The sequence below is a fragment of the Eriocheir sinensis genome, chromosome 44 (genome assembly GCF_024679095.1).
Source record: "Eriocheir sinensis breed Jianghai 21 chromosome 44, ASM2467909v1, whole genome shotgun sequence".
NCBI lineage: Eukaryota > Metazoa > Arthropoda > Malacostraca > Decapoda > Varunidae > Eriocheir > Eriocheir sinensis.
The window spans coordinates 8,608,947-8,629,372 of NC_066552.1; the positions used below are offsets into that span (position 1 = coordinate 8,608,947).

Below are 20,426 nucleotides of genomic sequence, written 5' to 3' on the forward strand. Positions count from 1 at the left end.
CCCTTTTTTTTAGTAAACAGTGAAGGGAAACAACACCCGGAAAAAGAGGTAAATCTAATAACATGTACACAGATTTCGGCTTTGGGTCACTTCACAATTTTCGCTTCTTTACATATTTCAAAGGTTTACTTCTGCCCCTTTTATTAGTGTAGTGAAGGGAAACAACACCCGGTAAAAGGTGTAAATCTAATAACATGTAAACAGATATCAGCTTTAGGGCCTCCACAGTTTTCACTCCTTTTTTATAATTCAAAGGTGAACATATACACATTTTTTGAGGGGCTCCAAATGGGATGAAGTGAAAAGAACAACCGAAAATGGCATAGATATATTCTAACATTTACACAGTTCCCTCTACAATTTTCGTTCATTTTTCAAAACTCAAAAGATATACATATGCATCTTTTTTTTTTTTTTTAGTGGTTCCAAATGGAGTGTAGTGAGGATGAAGAACAACAGGAAAAAGGCAAAAGAATAAGAGCATAAAAAAAAAGGTTACTAGCTTAAATCTCTTCCACACTTTTCATTCATTTTATCATAATTCCAAGACTTTATTCTACATTTGCAACTTTTTTCTAATGGTTGCAAATGGGAGAAATGAAAAACAACAACCGGAAAAAAAATATTAATAGCATGAAAACAAAAATACACGGTTACCATCTTGAATCCTTTCCCCACTCTTCGTTCATTCTCATAACTCAAGGATTTCACATTATACACTTTGTCGGACGGTTCCAAACTGAAGGGGAACAACCAGGGGAATAAAAGGCGGAAATATAATAGCAACATGGACATGGTTACCAGCTTAAATCCCTTCCACAATTTTCCCTCATTTCCATTATTCAAAAGATTTACGTAAGCCCCTGTTCGAGTAGGAGTGGGTTGTGGCGAGGGGGAGCGACAGACGGAAGAGGAGGAGGAATATCAAATTACGTGTCCATAAGTTTCGGGGTCTATCTATCGACAGTTTTCGTTAATTTTTATTCTGTGGTTCATGGGAGCTTTTTTCTACTTTTCTGAGCGGTTGCAATTTCGGAGGAAGATGAAAATTAAGTAACAAGAACATAATTTTCGTATATCTTTCCATAGTTTTCGTTCATTTCTATTCCGTGGTTCATGGGAGCTTATTTCTACTTTTCTGAGCGGTTGCAAATTCGGAGGAAGATGAAAATTAAGTAGCAAGAGCATAATTTTCGTATATCTTTCCATAGTTTTAGTTAATTTCTATTCCGTGGTTCATGGGAGATTATTTCCACTTTTCTGAGCGGTTGCAAATTCGGAGGAAGATGAAAATTAAGTAACAAGAACATAATTTTCGCAAATCTTTTCATAGTTTTAGTTAATTTCTATTCCGTGGTTCATAGGAGATTATTTCCACTTTTCTGAGCACCTGCAAATTCGGAGGAAGATGAAAATTAAGTAACAAGAACGTAATTATCGCGTTATGTCTTTCCACAGCTTCCGTTTATTTCTCCTTCATCTTTTATAGGAGCATATTGGAACTCTTTCTCTGAGCGGTTGCAAAGTCGAAGGATGATGAAAATTAAGTAACATGTAAGTAGTTTTCGTGTTTTATCTTTCCACAGTTTCGTTCTATTTTATACCGTCGCCCTTTGGAGTTTATTTGCACTTTTTTTTGAGCGGTTGTAAATGATGCACCCGGGGATAAACAAGCAGCAGGCGGCCACGAGGCACCTCAGCTCGCGGCTCGGGCAATAAATATGCAAAACAGACATCAACAATTCCACAGACGCGAACATGTTTCTCGAACTTTTCTTCTCCCCCACTTAAAGCACTTATCTTTCTTCTTCGTCCTTGGAAATTATAGCGTTAAAGTTTTCTTCTCCTCCACTTAAACAAATTCTCTGTTCTTCTTCTTCTTCTTCTTCAAACTTTTCTTCTCCTCCACTTAAAGCACTTCCCTCTCTTCTTCACCCCTGGAAATGATAGCCCTTAAACTTTTCTTCTCTTCCACTTAAAACACTTATCTCTCTCGCTTCTTCATCCCTGGAAACTGTATCCTCAAACTTTACTTTTCTTCACTCACTTCATCACTCATCTCTCTCTCTCTCTCTTGCTCACCCACGGAAATGACAGCCTTAAACACTTCTTTTCCTCCACTTTAAGCACTTCTCTTCCGTCTTCATCTCTAGAAAATGATAGCCATATGCTAATCTTCTCTTTCACTTCAACAACTCACTCCTATATCTCTTCTTCATCCCTGGAAAAGGTACACTTAGATTTTGTTTTTCTATTTACACTCTTAGATCATTCCTCTCTCTCTCTCTCTCTCTCTCTCTCTCTCTCTCTCTCTCTCTCTCTCTCTCTCTCTCTCTCTCTCTCTCTCTCTCTCTCTCAACCATGTAACTGATACTTTAAACTGTATTATCTTCAAACACTTAACCAATCTTCTCTCTTTCTCTTTATCACCCACGTGTATGATAGCTTTAAACTTTATTATCTTCACACACTTAAAACACGTCTCTTCTCTCTCTCTCTCTCTCTTCCTCACGTAAATGCTAACTTTAAACTTTACTCTCTTCATACACTTAAACCACTTCTCTTCTCCTCTCTCTCTCTTCCTCGCTCACGTAAATGATAGCTTTAAACTTTACTCTCTTCATGCACTAAATCAAACCACTTCTCTTTCCTCTTCGCCCCTAAACATTGTAGCGCTAAACTTTCCTTCTCTGTGCACACTCACATCACTTCTCTCTCTTCCCCATCCCTTCAAAAAATACTCCACACCAAACAGAACGAACAATTTCCCACGACAATAAACGAACACCGAAAAATGCACGCAAAAACTGGCACCAAACCTCCAGGAACAAATTCACAAAGTTATTATCGGGAAGTGAACATCAAAAAGAACATCAAATTCCATCGATCTCGCTAAATGCATTCACGGAGGCAATTTTTCCTTCACTTTTTTCCACTGATTTTTGTTCCCTTGCTAGTGTGTTCTTGCATTCATATATTTTCCTTCTCCACCACTCGTAGTAATAGGTGTGGTGGTAGTAGTAGCAGAAGTAGTAGTAGTAGTAGTGGTAGTAGTAGTAGTAGTAGTAGTTAGGAAGGACGCAAAACCATTCCAAAACACATGAATACATAACCTGAATAATTACATAACATTTAACATCTATTACGACACAAAAATAAAAATAAACACTCATATTTTAGGAGTAAATTGTGTGTGTTTTGTTTAGCCAAGTGACGAGGAAGAGAATGATGATGATGATGATGATAATGAGGAGGAGGAGGAGGAGGAGGAGGAAATAGTGATAGATGGAGGGAAATACTAGTAGAGGTGTGTTTGCAGACTCGACTCGTTTCCTCCTTCATCACCACCACCTTCATCACCACACACACACACACACACACACACACACACACACATAATTAGCAGTTTCTCTTTTTTTCTGCTTATCGCCACACGACGCCAAATTATATTGACATCTGAATTCGTGTTCCTATCTACCTGCAAAGTGATTAAGGTAACCCAGTAATTCTCTCTCTCTCTCTCTCTCTCTCTCTCTCTCTCTCTCTCTCTCTCTCTCTCTCTCTCTCTCTCTCTCTCTCTCTCTCTCTCTCTCTCTCTCTCTCTCTCTCTCTCTCTCTCTCTCTCTCTCTCTCTCACCTTTTCCTCGCCCTAGTTCATTTTCCCCTTTCTGGTTTTATCTTTTGCCTTCGTCAGGAGTTAAAGGGAAGAGCAAAACCGACAGACTCATTTCAAGAGGGTCAGAAGGGACGAGGGGAAGGAAGGCGAAGGAGGGCAGGAAAAGGGAGGACGAGGGGAGGATAAGAGGAGGGCGAGGGGAAGGTAAATGAAGGCTCACGTGAGGGGAAGATAAGCAGAGGACGATGGGGGGGAGGGGGGGGAGAATAACGGTAAGGAGAATGGTAAGGGAAGACAAAGGGGAGGGGAGGGAGAGGGGGAGGAAGGTAAGGGAAGAGCGAGGGGAGGGTAAGGGAAGGGTGAGGGGACGTGAAGGAGATGGCATTGCTGTTATTTCCCTGTTGTTTTGTTTGTTTGTTTGTGGCTCTGAAACAATAATAACGGAGTGAATAGAAATTGTGCAAGGAGAGAGGAGTTTTGCCTAATGAAATAAATAGAAAGAAGGGACGGATTTGAAGATTCGTTTTGCGGATTTTCGTGACATGTAGAATTTGTTTATTTGTTTGTTTGTTTGTTTGTTTTCTTTCATGAGTCGCTGTCTCGATTCACTTTCTTATTCGTTTTAATCTTTCTTTTCTATTTTTTTTTTCCATTTTGACATTTCTCTTAAATTTCTTTCCGCTTCGCTATTTTTTTTTTTTATCTTTCGTGTGTCTTTGTCTCCGTTTTGGTCGAAGTTTCTTTATCCTTGCATTTTAATATTCCTCTTTAACTCCTTTGAGCCACTTTTTTTATCTCATGGCTTATCTGCTCGAAAATTTAAGTGATCTTCCTCCAACAACACGCATTCATGATCTATTATTCATTAACGTTTTTATATCTGTCCCTTTGCTACAAGTGCTCTTTTCTTTCTTTGCTTCCGATTACAATTTCGTATTTAAAGAAACTACCCTTCACACCAATCATTCACCCTCACATCTATTTTTGCTCCATTAAAACGCCTTTCTTTCCCTCTGCAATATCAGTAATAATTCCCTGACTGATTCATTGCACTATTCATCAGCATCCTCCTTCCCACCCATATATATATTTTGATACTTAACTTCAAAATAAAAACAATATTCTTTCCTTTCTTTCATTCTTCCTTTTTTTCTATTTATTTTCTCTGTTTTCTTTCTTCCTTTCCCTTTCTTTTATTTCTCTTTTCCTTATTTATCTATTTATTCCTTTCTTTATTTTCTATTTATTTTCTATTTTTCTTTCTTCCTTTCTTTCTTCTTCTCTTTTCCTTATTTATTTTTCTATTTATTCATTCTTTCTATCTTTCCTTCTGATCGTGTTTCACCCACGATATTCAGAGCAACCCGATTTACCAGCCTAACCTTTCCTGACACACCTTTCAGAACAAGACCGAACAACATGCCGCTTCACGACAACACACACAAACACTTCGCCATCAGACGCACTCCAATACTCACTTCCTGTTTGTGTGTTGCTCCCCTTTATTAACACTTCAAAATAGCCCGGCCAACTATTTTCCTCGTGCCAACATAAACATTTTCCCACCATGATCAGAGTCACGATATTCGCTTCCTCGTCTGAGCGTTATTCCCCAGGTAGGCAGACGCAACAGGTGAGCAAGGGGGGCGGGTGAGGGGGGAGGGGGGGACTTCAGGTAACGTCAACAGGTGTTTCTCCAATTCCAGGATAGCATAACACCTTCCTCGCGTTCACCTGAGCTTGATTGATCTATTTACCTGTGTGTGTGGGGGGGGGGCCGGGGGGTAGGGGGGAAAGGTTGTGTGTGGGGGGGGTAGTGGGTGGGTGTGTGGGGGGGGGGGTGTCGTCACCTCTCCCCTCTCCTCCCTATCACACCAATGCATTCATGATTTCGTCTAGTGTTTACTCTTCCTCCTCCTCCTCCTCCTCCTCCTCCTCTCGATCATCTCCTCTCATCTTCATCTCCACTTCCTCACAAACATTGTCTCCTCTTACGCCATCCTCTCCTCCTCCTCTCCTCTCAGTTAATATTTCAGCTCCTTCCTCTGTCCCGTCCTCCTTCTCTTCCTCTTCCTCCTCCTCTTCCTCCCCCTCCCTCTCCTCCTCCACCTCCTTTCCCTTTGTTGCCTCTTCCTCCTTTCCTCTCCTGCGTAATGTTGAAACTCCTCCTCCTCCTCCATCTCCTCCTCCTCTTCCTCCTCTTCCTCCTCTTCCTCCTCCTCCTCCTCCTCCTCCTCCGACAATACTCATTTAGTGTCTCAGTCAGCTGGAATTCTCACATCAGGTCCCTCTCGTTGTTGTTCTCTCTCTCTCTCTCTCTCTCTCTCTCTCTCTCTCTCTCTCTCTCTCTCTCTCTCTCTCTCTCTCTCTCTCTCTCTCTCTCTCTCTCTCTCTCATCTATATAGTAAAAACGAAAGCAATTTCATTTAACGTTCCATAAATTTTCTTCCTCTCTCCTTACATTGTTTTCCTCCCCTTCTTTCTCTCCTTTCTCTTCTCTTCTTATCTCCTCTTTCTCCTTCCTTCTCTTTCCTTTTTGTTTTTTCCTCGTTGCTCTTACATTCTCTTTCCTCTTTCCCACTTCTCTCCTTACTTGTTTTTCTTTCCTCCTCTATATTTTCCTCTTCTTTATCATTCCTCCTTTTTCTCTTTCTTCTTTCTTTCTCCCTCCCTTTCTTTACTTCGTTCCCTTCATTCTCCTGTTTACCAATGTCTTCTATTCCTCTCTATCTCCGTCATTTACCTTGTGTAGTTTGTATTCTTTTCTTTCTCCCTCTCCCTTCTCTCGTTTCTCTTGCTTTTTTTCGTTTCTCCTTCTCTCCTTTTCCTATTTCAGTCCTTTTCTTTCTCTCTCTATCCCTTTCTCTTCGTTCCTCTCTCTAATTTATTCTTTAGTCTTTTCCTTCTCCCTCTCCCTTCTCTCATTTCTCTTGTTTTTTTTTTCTTTTCTCCTTCTCTCCCGCTCCTATTTCAGTCCTTTTCTTTCTCTCTCTATCCCTTTCTCTACTTTATTCTTTAGTCTTTTTCTCTTCCTCTCCAGTCTCAGTCTTTTCTTTTATTTTCTTTGTTTTCTTCTCTTTCCTCCTTCACTCGTTTCATTCTCTCGTCTTTTATTGTGTCGTCTCCTTCAATCTGAGTTATTTATTGTTCTTTCTCCCTCTCTCGTCGTTCCTTTTTCTCTTATTCATCTTTTTGTTTCCCTTTCTCCCTCTCCCCTTTTCTAGTTCCATTTTCATAACCATCAACATAATCCGGTAATTAATCCGCAAAAGCTCTCATAAACCCATCATTTAATCTTTTTTTCAGCACTAATTTTGCGATAATCCTATACTCTTTATTAATTAAGCTGCTTGTAGACCCTCCCCCCCCTCTCTTTCCCTTCTCCCCTCGTCCCTTCCTCTATTCCGTCCCATGTTATCCATTAAACAACTCACCAGAACTCGCATAAAACCTGAACGTGATTTTTATTGTGCTAATCCTTATCATATATTGTTTTTTTTTTTCTATCACAGTAGAGGAAGCAGCACAAGGACAAAAACAAAAACAACAAAAAAGCCCGGTAGGATCTCCTCATGTAAAGAAAATAGAAACATGGAAAGTTTGGTTTAGTCGGCGCAATATCTGTGGTCATATGCCGGAGAGAGACAGAAGGGGAAGGAATTATAGAAGGGAACAGATCCCAGGAAACGGAACACAACCCCCGATTAATACCTGGTACCCATTCAGTGCTGGGTGGACAGGGGCGTAGGGTATCGGAAAAGCCGCCCGAATTTTTTCCCTCCGAACTGAATCGAACCTGGCTCTCTCATTTAGAGCCGAGGTGCTAACTACTGCACCACGAAGCCCGAAAAAAAAAAAAAGAAAGAGAGGTCAAAAGAGAGGTCAATTGATGAGAAGCGTTTATTCTTTCCCATTTTTGTTTTTGCTGTTTATTAAATTGACACTTTTAAAAAAACGGGAAACAAACAAAAAACATCCCCCATGAACCTAAACCTCGAAACCATTAAATAGTACTCGAACCTAAACCTCGAAACCATTAAATAGTACTCGAACCCAAACCTCGAAACCATTAAATAGTACTCGAACCTAAACCTCGAAACCATTAAATAGTACTCGAACCTAAACCTCGAAACCATTAAATAGTACTCGAACCTAAACCTCGAAACCATTAAATAGTACTCGATCCTAAACCTCGAAACCATGAAACCATAAACAAAGTACTGTAACCTAAAACTCGAAACAATGAAACACAGTACTGAAAACGAAATCAAAACTATCAAGAGCACACGGAACTACTCAATCTCCCCCCCCCCTCCCCCCGCCACCCCCCCACACACTCCCACACTCTAATTAAGCATTCCCTTCATACGCGGTGCACGAACGGCAGGCAGCGAGGGGATGGACTCTACTTACGCTCGGAGATCTGAGAGGAAAGCCGCATTCAAGAGGGATTACGGGCCTGATATTAGCAAACCACCGACGAGGATGCAAAGCGTACTGAGGACATTACCGGAGAGAGAGAGAGAGAGAGAGAGAGAGAGAGAGAGAGAGAAAAAGGGATGAAGTAGAGGGGAGGATAGTGCTGCTGTGTCGGGTCAGTGAGAGAGAGGAGAGAGGAGGGTAAATAATAAAGAAGAGGAGGAGGAGAAGGGGGGAGGGGATAGTGCTGCTGTGTCGGGTCAGTGAGGGGAAAAAGAGAGAGGAAGTGAAATGGGCTAGACAGCGAAGGGAGGGAGAGGGAGAGAAGGGTAAATAATAAAAAGGGAAGAGGAGGAGGAGGAGAAGGGGAAGGGATAGTGTTGCTTAGTCAGGTCTGTGAGAGGGAAAAAGAGAGAGGAAGTGAAGTGGGCTGGACAGAGAAGGGAGAGAGGAAGGAAGGGAGAGGGAGGGTACCAGGGAGAGGGCGGCTGGGAGGGAGTTCGTGCCCAAACCATCTCCTTTAAAGCCTCTCTGATCCACTGGAAAAGCGATTCGAACAGACCCCAGCGCCGCTCATGTGTACTATAGAGGCGGAGCGGATGAGAGGAAGGATTGAGAAAAAAGTGATAAGGGGTTCTACTTGAGTTACCGTCTAAAGAAAGAAAACGGGATCAGCAAACAGAGAGAACGGGAAAAGTAAACAAAAGTATGCCCCTTCGTTTACCTGGCTACCGTATACTTGAGTTTTTTTTAAAAAAATTACCTTTTTATAGAGATCAAAAGGATAAGATTAATTAAAAAAAAGCCGGTATGGAGCCAGAGGGAAAAAATACTTAGATACGAGCTAAAATAATTTCCAGGAGAGATCATCACCGGGAAAAAAAATAAAGTTACGTATTTTTATAAAGATTACTTTCTACATTTTATTTTTCTCAGAGACTTCCTCTCCAATTTCTTCCAGGTGTTGACTTATTAATTAAGGTGAGTCAGCCCCGCCAGCACACAGGTAAGGGAATACACCTGCTGAGCTAGGGGACGTGGGTGGAGAGAGAGAGAGAGAGAGAGAGAGAGAGAGAGAGAGAGAGAGAGAGAGAGAGAGAGAGAGAGATTAAATGGCTGTAACGTGTGAAATTGCTAAAAGTAAAGGAGAAGGATATTGTTTGCTTTATTCCGCCTTCAAACAAGAGACAGAATGTGAGATGAGGGAAGGAAGAGGAAAGCAAGACAGATATTAATGTGACAGTGTTCTCTTCCTCCACCTCCTCCTCCTCCTCCTCCTGCTCATCCTCCGCTTCCGCCTCCACTTCCTCCACCTCCTCCTCCTCCTCTTCCTCCTCGTCCTCTTCCTTCTTTTTTCTTGCTCCTCATTTCAATAAAACTTTTTGTGTCTCCTCCTCCTCCTCTTCCCCCTCGTCCTCTTCCTTTTTTTTTTTTGCTCCTCATTTCAATAAAAAAAAATTGTCTCCTCCTCCTACTGCTCTTCCTCCGCCTCCGCCTCCTCCTCCTCCTCCTGCTCCTCCTCCGCTTCCGCCTCCTCCTCCTCCTCCTGCTCCTCCTCCGCCTCCGCCTCCTCCTCCTCCTCCTCCTGCTCCTCCTCCGCCTCCGCCGAGGAGAGGAGAGGAGAGGAGAGGAGACAGACAGACAGACAGACAGACAGACACTAATGAACAAATGGATGAACAGACAGACAAAAAAAAGACAAATAAAAATAGGTAGAGACAGACAGCCACAGTTTTATTATATACTAGATAATGTTCGACGAAACCAAACAAACAAACTACACACACACACACACACACACACACACACACACACACACACACCGGGGAGATTATTGCGTCTCCTGACATTGCTCCCGCGCCGTCATTAATGTAAATACCCTGACTTAATTAGGCGGCTGTATCGTTAACCAATTAATTAGTTTTACGACAAGTTAGCAAGAGTTTGGGTTTGCCATTCCGCGGGGAGACAACTGCAGGAGGAGGAGGAGGAGGAGAAAAAAGAAGAAGAAGAAGAAGAAGAAGAAGAAGAAGAAGAAGAAGAAGAAGAAGAAGAAGAAGAAGAAAAACAAAAAAGAAGAAAAAGAAGAAGGAACTGGCGAGAAACTGGAGAAGGCGGAACGAGGAACAGAAGAAAATATATAAAGAAAATAAACGTTGGGAGAAAACAGTAATGACGATGAGGGAAAAGAAGAAAGACTTACGAGAGCAAATAATTAGAAAGAAGACACGTGGAGGAGGAGGCGGAAATATAATAACAGAGAAATGGAAGGAAATATATAAGAGGAGGAAAGAACGTGGGAATAAAAGGAAAAATACAAAAATCAGATATATGAGGAAGGAGGGAAAAAGACAAGGAAAGATAGACAAAAAGAAAAAAATAGAGAGGAGAAAATGATGCACTGGGCGTGATGAGGGAAGATGAGGTAGATAAAGAGAAGGAGGAGGAGGAGGAAGAGTCATCAGGTGAGGAGAAACAGGTAATTCCAGGTAAGTAATCCACCTGAAATCATTCCTCTGCGGATTCTGACTCAATACCAAAAAAAAAAAAAAAAATGACGCTACTGAAAATGGGAGAGAAAAATATATAATGAATAAAGGACTAAGCAAATTATAACTTTCAATCTTAAAGAAAACAACAAAACACAAAAAACTAGACACTTCTAAAAGGACAAAAAATGTACTGAATATAAGACAAAGCAAAAAAGCGAATTAAAAAACTAGACTCTTCTAAAACAACGAAGAAAAAAGAAATACCAGATACAAGATAAAACCGATTCTGACCTTCAACTTAAAAAAAAAAAAAATAACCCTATAAAAAACACAAAACAAAGAGCAAAGACGAACACTGAACGCTTCTAGAAAAATAAAGAAACACTGAAGACAAGACAAAACGATCCTGACCTTCAACCTTCAAGAACATTTAACACTTTTTTTTTTTCTCAATGCGGCGCACTTTCTCCTCAAACGCACAGGTAACATTCAAGGCAATTACGCGCGCACACCTGCCGCCGCGACGCCCTCTGCTGCTCGGCTAATTATGTGCAATTAGGGTGGCGCGTAATGAGGCTTCGACCTGACCCCATTCCTCCACCTCCTATTAATCTTCCTTCTTCACCTATTTTTGTTCTTCTTCCTTATTTTCCGCTATTTATCCTCATCCTTCTCATACGTGTTATTTGTACCTGACCTTTGACCTGACCCCACCTCCTGACCACCACCTGACCACCTTCTGACCACCTCCTATTAATCTTCCTTCTTCACTTATTTCTGTTTTTCCTTATTTTCCGCTATTTATCCTCATCCTTCTCATACGTGTAATTTGTACCTGACCTTCGACCTGACCCCATTCCTCCACCTCCTATTAATCTTCCTTCCTTCTTCATCTATTTCTTTTCTCCTTAATTATTTTCCACTGTTTATCCTTCCTCCTTATCCATATCCTCCTCATACGTGTTTCTCTCCCTTTCTCTAATTTTCTCGTTCCTTCATCTTTTGTTCCTCTTCTTTCTTCACATATTTCTGCTTTTCTTTACCTTCATTACCTTCTGCTATGTATCCTTATCCATATCCTTATCCTTCTCATACTTATCTTCCTCTCTCTCTCTCTCTCTCTCTCTCTCTCTCTCTCTCTCTCTCTCTCTCTCTCTCTCTCTCTCTCTCTCTCTCTCTCTCTCTCTCTCTCTCTCTCTCTCTCTCTCTCTCTCTCTCTCTCTCTCTCTCTCTCTCTCTCTCTCTCTCTCACACACACACTCTAAAAATTCAGGACCAAATCAATATATTCTCCTTTGTTATCTTCCTTTCCTCATTTTCTCATATTCTTACTTCCTGTTTTCTTCTCTATTTTAAGGGGTATGTTTTGCTTTTTCAACATTTCCACACCGATGTAATTAATCAATTTTGCACGCTCGTTCCTTTCCTCCCACCCTCACGCCTTCACTCATTTTCCTTTCCTTTGTCTCTCTCTTCCTGTTTTTTTCTCTATTTTTATGGATCTGTTTTACTTTCTTTAGCTTATATATATCGATCAATTGGAGCTATTTTACACATGGTCATTTCTTGCTTCTCCTCTCCCTTACTCATTTCCTCAACCACTAGATAACTCACTCACACTCACTCACTCACTCACACACACACTCAGGGTCGTATTTTAAAACATTTCGTCCCCCAAGTTCACATATTTGACAAGGCTTTCGAATGGATTTTGGGCATTTCCAGTAGTTTTTATGGCCCTAGTGGTAGTTTGACCCTTCCTATGTACCGTGAACATAAAAATCACTCTTGAGAACCCGATTGATCCCCTCTTTGACCTTTAGAAATAGCTGATGTGAGAAGCGAAAGTCTTATAATATCAGCCTCACTAACTCAAACACTCACTCACCCACCCACTCACAGACATTTTCTTTCTTTCTAACGTCCAGGAAAACGAGGAGACGAAAAATAAATCGTCAAACAAGAGCGTAATATGAGAGAGAGAGAGAGAGAGAGAGAGAGAGAGAGAGAGAGATTACGTCGAAATTCTGCACAGGTGAGATCCCTAATATAATTTCCAAGGTGAGTTAATAAAGGCAAGAATTAATACTCAGGGATGCACAGGTGAGTGGGAGGAGGAGGAATAAAGGTAAGGGAAGAAGAAAGAAAAAGGGAAGGACAGGGAAGGGAAGGGAAGGGAAAGGAAAGATAAATAAAGTGAAAGGAAGGGAAGGGAGAGGAAGGGAAGGGAAGGGATGGGAAGGAAGGGAAGGGAAAGGGGAAGGGAAGAGATGGGAAGGGAAGATAAGGGAATGGAAGATAAGGGAAGGAAGGGGAAGGAAAGTAAAGGAAGGGGAGGGAAGGGAAGGGAAGAGAAGGGAAAGAAGGAAGATGAGGAAGAACGACGATAGGAAAACGCAGGACAGAAAAAAAATAATTAAAGAAGGAAGAAAGATTTAAGAAAAGAAAGGATTAATGAAAAAAAATGAAAAAAGAGAAAAGAAGGGAAATGGAAAAAGGAAAAAGGTGAGGGACAAAGAAGAAAGGTGAGTGAGGAAGAAGAAAGGTGGAGAACGGAGACTGAAAGGACGAAATAATTAAAACGAGGAAGAAAGAATTAATACAAGGAAAGAGAAATAATGAAGAGAAGGACGGAAGAAACGAAAATAAGAGTGAGACAGGGATTTAGGAAGGAAGTAATTTGTTGAGAGAGAGAGAGAGAGAGAGAGAGAGAGAGAGAATGGGGGACGAAAAGAATCCTGTCAAGGGTCTTATCTCTATATCCACATTTTATTATTATTATTATTATTATTATTATTATTATTATTATTATTATTATTATTATTATTATTATTATTATTATTATTATTATTATTATCATCGTTATAGTAGTAGTAGTAGTAGTAGTAGTAGTAGTAGTAGTAGAAATATAAACAATTACTGCATCTTTTATAGGAGCTGTGATTAGCGGGCTTTTTTTCTACGCTTTCTTTTTGCTACCCTTGAACTCCTCCTTTGTTGTAAAAAAAAAAAAATCAATCACACACCAATCATACAAACAATACGAACACAAAGTAATGACTGTTTACTTTTCCCTCACAATGATAAACAAACAAACAAACAGACACATCAATCAATATGTAAATAGACCAATCAAACATTGAAAAAAAAAAAAAAACTCAGTCACTGCACGGAAAGCCAAACAAGATGAAGGGTAGGGGAGGAATCTTTTATGTAGACCTTTTAATTTCCCTTTTAAGTTCCGCGACAAGTGTTCAGTGACGACGCGTGTCTGGGAGGCTAAGAGAAGGGGAGACGGCGGGTGAGCAGCGGTGAGGAAAGAAGAGGAGAATCAACAAGTAAGAACGGAGGTGAAAAAATAAATAAAAGGAGGCAGCAGATGAGTAGGGAGGAGGAGAGGAGAGGAAAACGGGCAGGTAAGGTTACGAAGACGAAGGTGTGACAATAAAAAAGGGAGGTATGGAGATGAGCAGAGTGGAGGGCGCAGATTAGATGCAAAACAATTAAAAAAGGGCGGTATGCAAGTGAGACGAGGGGTGGGGAGGAGGAGAGCGGACAGGTAGAAACGAAGGTAAAACAATTAAAAAAGGGAGGTATGCAGGTGAGGCGAGGTGAGAGGCGGGGAGGAGAGCGGACAGGTAAGGCAGAGGGTGAAGAAAATATAAGGAATGAGGTATGCAGGTGAGGCGAGGTGAGGTAAGAGATTCAACAGATAAGAATGAAGATGAAAACACTAAAATAAAGGGAGGTATACAGGTGAGGCGAGGTAAGGGGCGGAGAGGAAAGCGGAGAGGTAAGAATGGAGGTAAAAATAGCAAAGTGGAGGACTGGGGAGGACAGCGGACAGGTAAGAACGAGGGTGAAGAAAAAAGAAAGAAGGGAACAGGTGTGCAGCGTGGAGGGTGGGAGAAGAGTCAACAGGTAAGAACGAAGATGAGAGTAAAAGAAAGGCGGTACGAATTACGAAATACTAAAAAAAAGAAAAAAGGGAATAACGTGAGGTGAGATGAGGTGAGGTAAGGTGAGGTGAGAGGTGAAATAAGTTAGAGGATTCATGGGGATAGAAAGGAGGTGATATATGAAAAAAATAATGAGGGGTGAAATGTAAAGGTGAAATAATAGAAGATTCATTAATATGTCAAAAGGGAAAGAGGGAGGCATAAGAGAAAAAATGATGAGGCCGTTATGTGTGTTGAAAGTACTAGAGGAGGAAGATTTACTCATGTTGCAGAAGGGAAAGAGGTGAAGAAAGAGATGAAAATTTAATGATGGGGGATAAAATCTTGAATGAATGAATAGGAAAAGGAAAAGAGGAGAGGAATGAGATAGAGAAAAGAAAACGGTAGAAATCTGAGGTGGAAACAACAAAGAAAGGGATTCGCTCACGAGGATAAAAGGGATAAAAAGGGAAACAGGAGAAAGGAGAAAGAGGAAGATATGAATTGACGGGAGTAAAGTGGAAGAGGAATCATTCATGTGGATAAAAGGGAAAGGAAAAATATGAGATAGAGAAAATAATGAGGGAGGTGCGAGGTGGGAAGAATGAAGAGTACGGCGATTCATTCATGGTGTTGGAAGGAAAAGGACGCGTTAAAATAAACCACCATCACCACCACCACTACCATCACCACCACCAACACCACTACCACCACCTTTGACGTGATAAAGGAAACACCACAACCACCATTACAGTCAGCGAGTAGCGGTCTTTTTTATTGTTTTCTTTTTTTGTGTGCCCTTGAGCTGTCTCCTTGTTGTAAAAAAATAAAAATATATAAAAAAAAACATACTATCATCACGGATAACATCACCACCACTAACATCACTAACACCGCGCATCACCACCACACACTAGCGCCATCAACACCACCACTCTCAGTACCACCACTACACTACCATCACATAAGGACGACACTACCACCATCACCACCACCATTGCCAAACCACCACGCCCAAGGTATTGATTGGTATTATTAACGTGCCGATATCTCGTTTCCTACTTATCCGGCTGTTCTTCTGTTGTCATATATGTATCCTAATAGCATTCGAACCTCCCGGAAATCAACAGGGAAGAGTGTAGAGATCAAAACAACTGTGAAACCAGCCATGGAATTAATGTGAGTGGGAACCCGTGTGTCCGCGGAGGCGTCTACCCGTGGCTCATCACCATAGCTTACTCAGTACCCCGCCAGTGACGACAACGGTGCGGCGCGAAGTCTATCACACTTTTAATTATCGTAAAGAAAAAAAGAACTTGAAAACCTAACCAAACTAAATCTAACCGACCTAACTTATCCTAACCTGTCCTAACCTTACCTAACTTGACGTAACGTGACCTAACCTTACCTGACCTGACCTAGCTTACTCTAACCTGACCTGACCTAACCTGACCTGACCTAACCTAACGAAAGTTAATTACCTACAAAAAATCATCGTCGAAAAAAGAAAACTTTATGAAAAATATAAACTGACACATAATTCACAGGATCATACTAGTTACATCAATGTCAAGAGAGAGTGCGAAAGGAAAATCAGAAAACAGAAACGCGAATATGAGATGAAAATATCACTTGATGCCAAGAAAAATCCAAGGTTATTTTTCAGTTACATAAGAAACCTGACCTGCCCTAACCTAAACTAACCTAACCTGACCCAACCTGAGCTAACCTAACCTGACCTGGCCTAACCTAAACTAACCTAACCTGACCCAACCTGAGCTAACCTAACCTGACCTGGCCTAACATAAACTAACCTAACCTGACCCAACCTGAGCTAACCTAACCTGACCTGGCCTAACCTAAACTAACCTAACCTGACCCAACCTGAGCTAACCTAACCTGACTTGGCCTAACCTAAACGAACCTGACCTGATCTGACCCAACCTAACCTAACCTGACCTAACCTACTTAACCTAGCCTACCTATGCGCTTCGTCACCCGGGGCCACGCGGGTTCCCACACAAGTTTCATGGCTATTTTTGCATTTGTTTTTATCTCTACACTCGTTCCTATTAATTTCCAGGAAGGTCGAGGGCTATTAGAATACGTATATGACAACAAAAGAGCAGTTAATGAAGTAGTAGACGAGAATTCAGCGCGATAATTGAACGAATCCTAACTAATCACTAATCACTAATAAAACTAATCACCACCATCATTAATTTCACCACACGTTACATCCTCTTCATTTTTTCCTATCTCATCACAACACCACTACTGTCACCACCACTACTAACATAACTACCATTAGCATCACACCACCACCACCACCAGAACCGCTAACAACCAAAGATATTCGCTAACAACCCAACCGCCGAAAACAACTATCATTACATCACCAACAACAACAACAACACCACCATCACATCTTTACCTTGGGGTTGACGTGGTAGATGCCTCTGTTGAACCACATCCCGCAGCCCCCGGAGATGAACCGGCCCGGGGAGAAGAAGGAGTAGAAGGAGGGGGAGGATGAGGAGGAAGAGGAGGAGGAGGAGGAGTTGTACAAGGAGTAGAAACGCCCCATCAACACCGCGGGGCAACCCAGAGCACAGCAGGCCATCCGGCAGTAGTAGTAGTTAACAGAGGTAGTAGTAGTAGTAGTAGTAGTAGTAGTAGTAGTAGTAGTAGCAGTAGTAGTAGTGTCGATGTCTGTCCTACTACTACTTTTCTTACTACTATTTATTATCATATGTACTTTTTCATTATTTTTCTCTCTCCTTATTGCTTGTTTTCTTTTTGTATGTTATTCGTTTTCTTTCTCTCTAGTTCAGTTTATCTTTTTTTCTCTTTATTCGTTTTCTTTCGTATTGTTTTTCCTCTCGTCACTTTTCACATGTTACGGTTCCTCTCATACGTAGCTGTTCTCTTTTTTTTTTTTGTGTGTGTGTGTGTGTTGCTTGTTTTCTTTTTATTGTGATTCGTTTATTTTCTCTTCTCGTCAATTTTCACTCGTTACTGTTCGCAATGTTTTCGTTATTCTTCACTTGGTCACTGTTTTAGTAATCGTGTCTTACTTTTCTTTCTCAATTTTTTTCTGCTTTCACTTGTTGACGTATTGGTATCTCTTATTTCTTTCTTTGGTTTCGTTCATTCACTAACGCTTCAATTGTCTCTCACTACTCATTTACTTGTCTATTATCTTTTGCAATAGACGTTTCACTCCACTGTTTCTCTGCCCTTATTCTTTCACTTTATCACTAAGAGAACAACCGCCAAATAAGCATGTAAACAAACAATTCCACACAATCTCACACCCTTTACACTGCCCTTCCCTTTTTGTGTTTCATCTCGGTAACATGCCACGGACTACCCAGAGAAAAAAAAATATTATTCTTTCACATCACTTCTCACCAATAAAAATAATTACCAAATAAGCGTCAATCCCTGGTTTGTTTCCTTCACCTCGGTACCGTGTAAGGGAGTCGACTTAGAAAAAAACATACTCGTGTTCTGCCCAGTCCCTAAGGCAAAAAGTTGTTTTGGTCCTCTAGCGGGAGGGAAGGACTCTGGCTACCGAGGCGCCTCTAGTAATGCCTTAGTGAACTAGTAGTCATAGAAAACGGGGAGCTTTTTCATGGTATTCTATTGCAAATTCCACTTTCTGCTTATTTTATTTTTGACCCAGTGGAAGAGGTTGAGAGAATAAAGAGGTAGAGGACTCGTTCATGTGGCAGAAGGGAAAGCATGAGGCATGAGGTAAAATAATTGATGAAGCGGGATATGAGGTGGAGATAAAAAAAGAGGTTGAGGAGTCATTCATGTGGCAGAAGGGAAAGAGAGGAGGTATGAGGAAGATTAATGAGGGGGATATGAGGTGGAGAGAATAAAGAGGAAGAGGATCCATTCTTGTTGCAGAAGGGAAAAAGGGGAGGTATGACATATATATAAAAAAAATGAGTGTGGGATTATGGGGTGGGAAAAATGAAGAAGTAGACTGGTCGAGGATTTATTCATGAGCCAGAAGGAGAGGGAGGAGGTATGAGAAAAAATGTTGTAAGAAGTAGACTGGTCGAGGATTTATTCATGAGCCAGAAGGGAAAGAGGAGAGGTATGAGGGTAAAAATGTGTGTGGGATTATGAGGTGGGGAAAATGAAGAGGCAGACTGAGAGAGGATTTATTCATGAGTAAGAAGGGAAAGAGGAGAAGTATGAGCATAAAAATGAGTGTTGAGTTATGAGGTGGAGAATATACAGATGTAGAGAATTCGTTCATTGAGATAGAAAGGATGTTTACTTTTATATATATTCACAAATACGTAAAAAAACATGTAAACACAAAGATAATAAGGTTTCCACTATGTACAGTCACCAAACAAATGTCACGTCCCCTCAAACATTGTTATAAATATTTGCAACTCTCGACGGAAACACATAGGGGGAGGAGGAGGGGGAGGAGGAGGAGGGGGAGGAGGAGGAGGGGGAGGAGAGTAAGGGAAAAAGAGAAGGGTGAAAAAAGGTTGCCGATTGCGCTCCGTTGTCGACATTACTCGGTTTAATAATTTCTAACTTTTGATTAATTTCCAGTACTGTCTTAAGAGTTCTCTCTCTCTCTCTCTCTCTCTCTCTTCCTTTTCATTAACGAATCCCACAAATATTATCGGAAAGCTTATTTTATGATGATCAGAAAGCACAAACAGACATCGAAACGCACTCTGACTCAGTAAGAAGAAGAAGAAGAAGAAGAAGAAGAAGAAGAAGAAAAAAAAAAAAGAAGGAGAAGTCATCATTATTCCTTTCTCCTCTAATCAAGCAAGTTAACAACCCACACCCGTTTTCTTTCAATCGGGATGACGTGCAGTTCGATAGACTCCCGCCAGGATCGAATGTAATGGCTTCTCCTCTTACCTTCCTCAATAAAAGAAGTATGGAAGACCTGACACCGGACCCGCCAGCCCAATAAATCCATAGCCCTCCGCCCTCCCTCCTCCTGTGTGTCTTAGGGTCATAATATTTTTAAAAACTTCGGCGCCCAAGCTCATATTTGACAAGGCTTTCGTAGGAGTTCTGAGCATTTCCAGAGGCAGTTTTATGGTCCTGTTGGTAGTGTGACCCTCCCTCTGTATCTTGAACCTTTAAACATTCATTAGAACTTGACTGATCTCGTAGGCTTAAGGGGTCATTCGTAAACATTTCGGCGCCCAAGCTCATATTTGACAAGGGTTTCCAAGGAGTTCTAACCATTTCCAGAGATATTTTTATGGCCCTGGTGGTAGTTTGACCCTTCTGCTGTACCATGAACCTAAAGAATCGGTCATTAGAACCCAACTGATCTCCTTTTTGGCCTTTGGAAATGGTTGATGTGAGAGGCTGCGGCGACTGAGAACACCATCATTAGGTTGGTATTTGAAGACACTTTCGCTCCTCACATCAGCTATTTCTAAAAAAAAGAGAAGGTTTAGTTGGTATATTGACGTCGCAGAGAGATAAACTACCATTATCAATCCCTCAATCGTTTAGCATCACCATACGGAATATATCGCTTGAAAGGCTTACTTACTGCCTACCTAATCTTGTGAATAGAATGATAAAGATTGTCCAGTGAAAAACAATAATTAATACGCAAAGCCACGCAAGGAAGCCGAGCAACGTTAATAGGAATGCGTGTAATATTGCTTTCCTTTATTTGACTTCACGTGGGAAAGGTTGCAAGATGAAGCGGAGATTTTATATGGAATAGGAATATCAAACACTTCCTTTCCGTGTCATCAGTATTTATTTTATTTTTTAATTCTAAGTAAAAAAGAAAAAAAATGTCATAACAGATAAATCTTAAACCTGTAACGCCTGAATAATTTTCCCACTAGTAAGAAAGGAATTGTTTCATTAAGGCGAATACAAACCTTTTACTTGTGTTGTTATTGATCTTTTTCAAAATTCGCTACGTTTAATCTCTCTCTC

The 20,426-nt window shown here is 41.0% G+C and overlaps 1 protein-coding gene across 1 annotated transcript in view; it reads right to left on the minus strand.

Annotated features, from left to right (window-relative positions):
• LOC126980411 (rap guanine nucleotide exchange factor 4-like) overlaps positions 1-20,426 on the minus strand; it is a 160,029-nt gene that overhangs the window by 108,759 nt on the left and 30,844 nt on the right. Inside the window, exon 2 of the mRNA XM_050830328.1 lies at positions 16,900-17,725. Coding sequence (XP_050686285.1) covers positions 16,900-17,217 — 318 coding nt within the window. The 5' untranslated portion in view covers positions 17,218-17,725. The remainder of the gene's footprint in view (positions 1-16,899; positions 17,726-20,426) is intronic.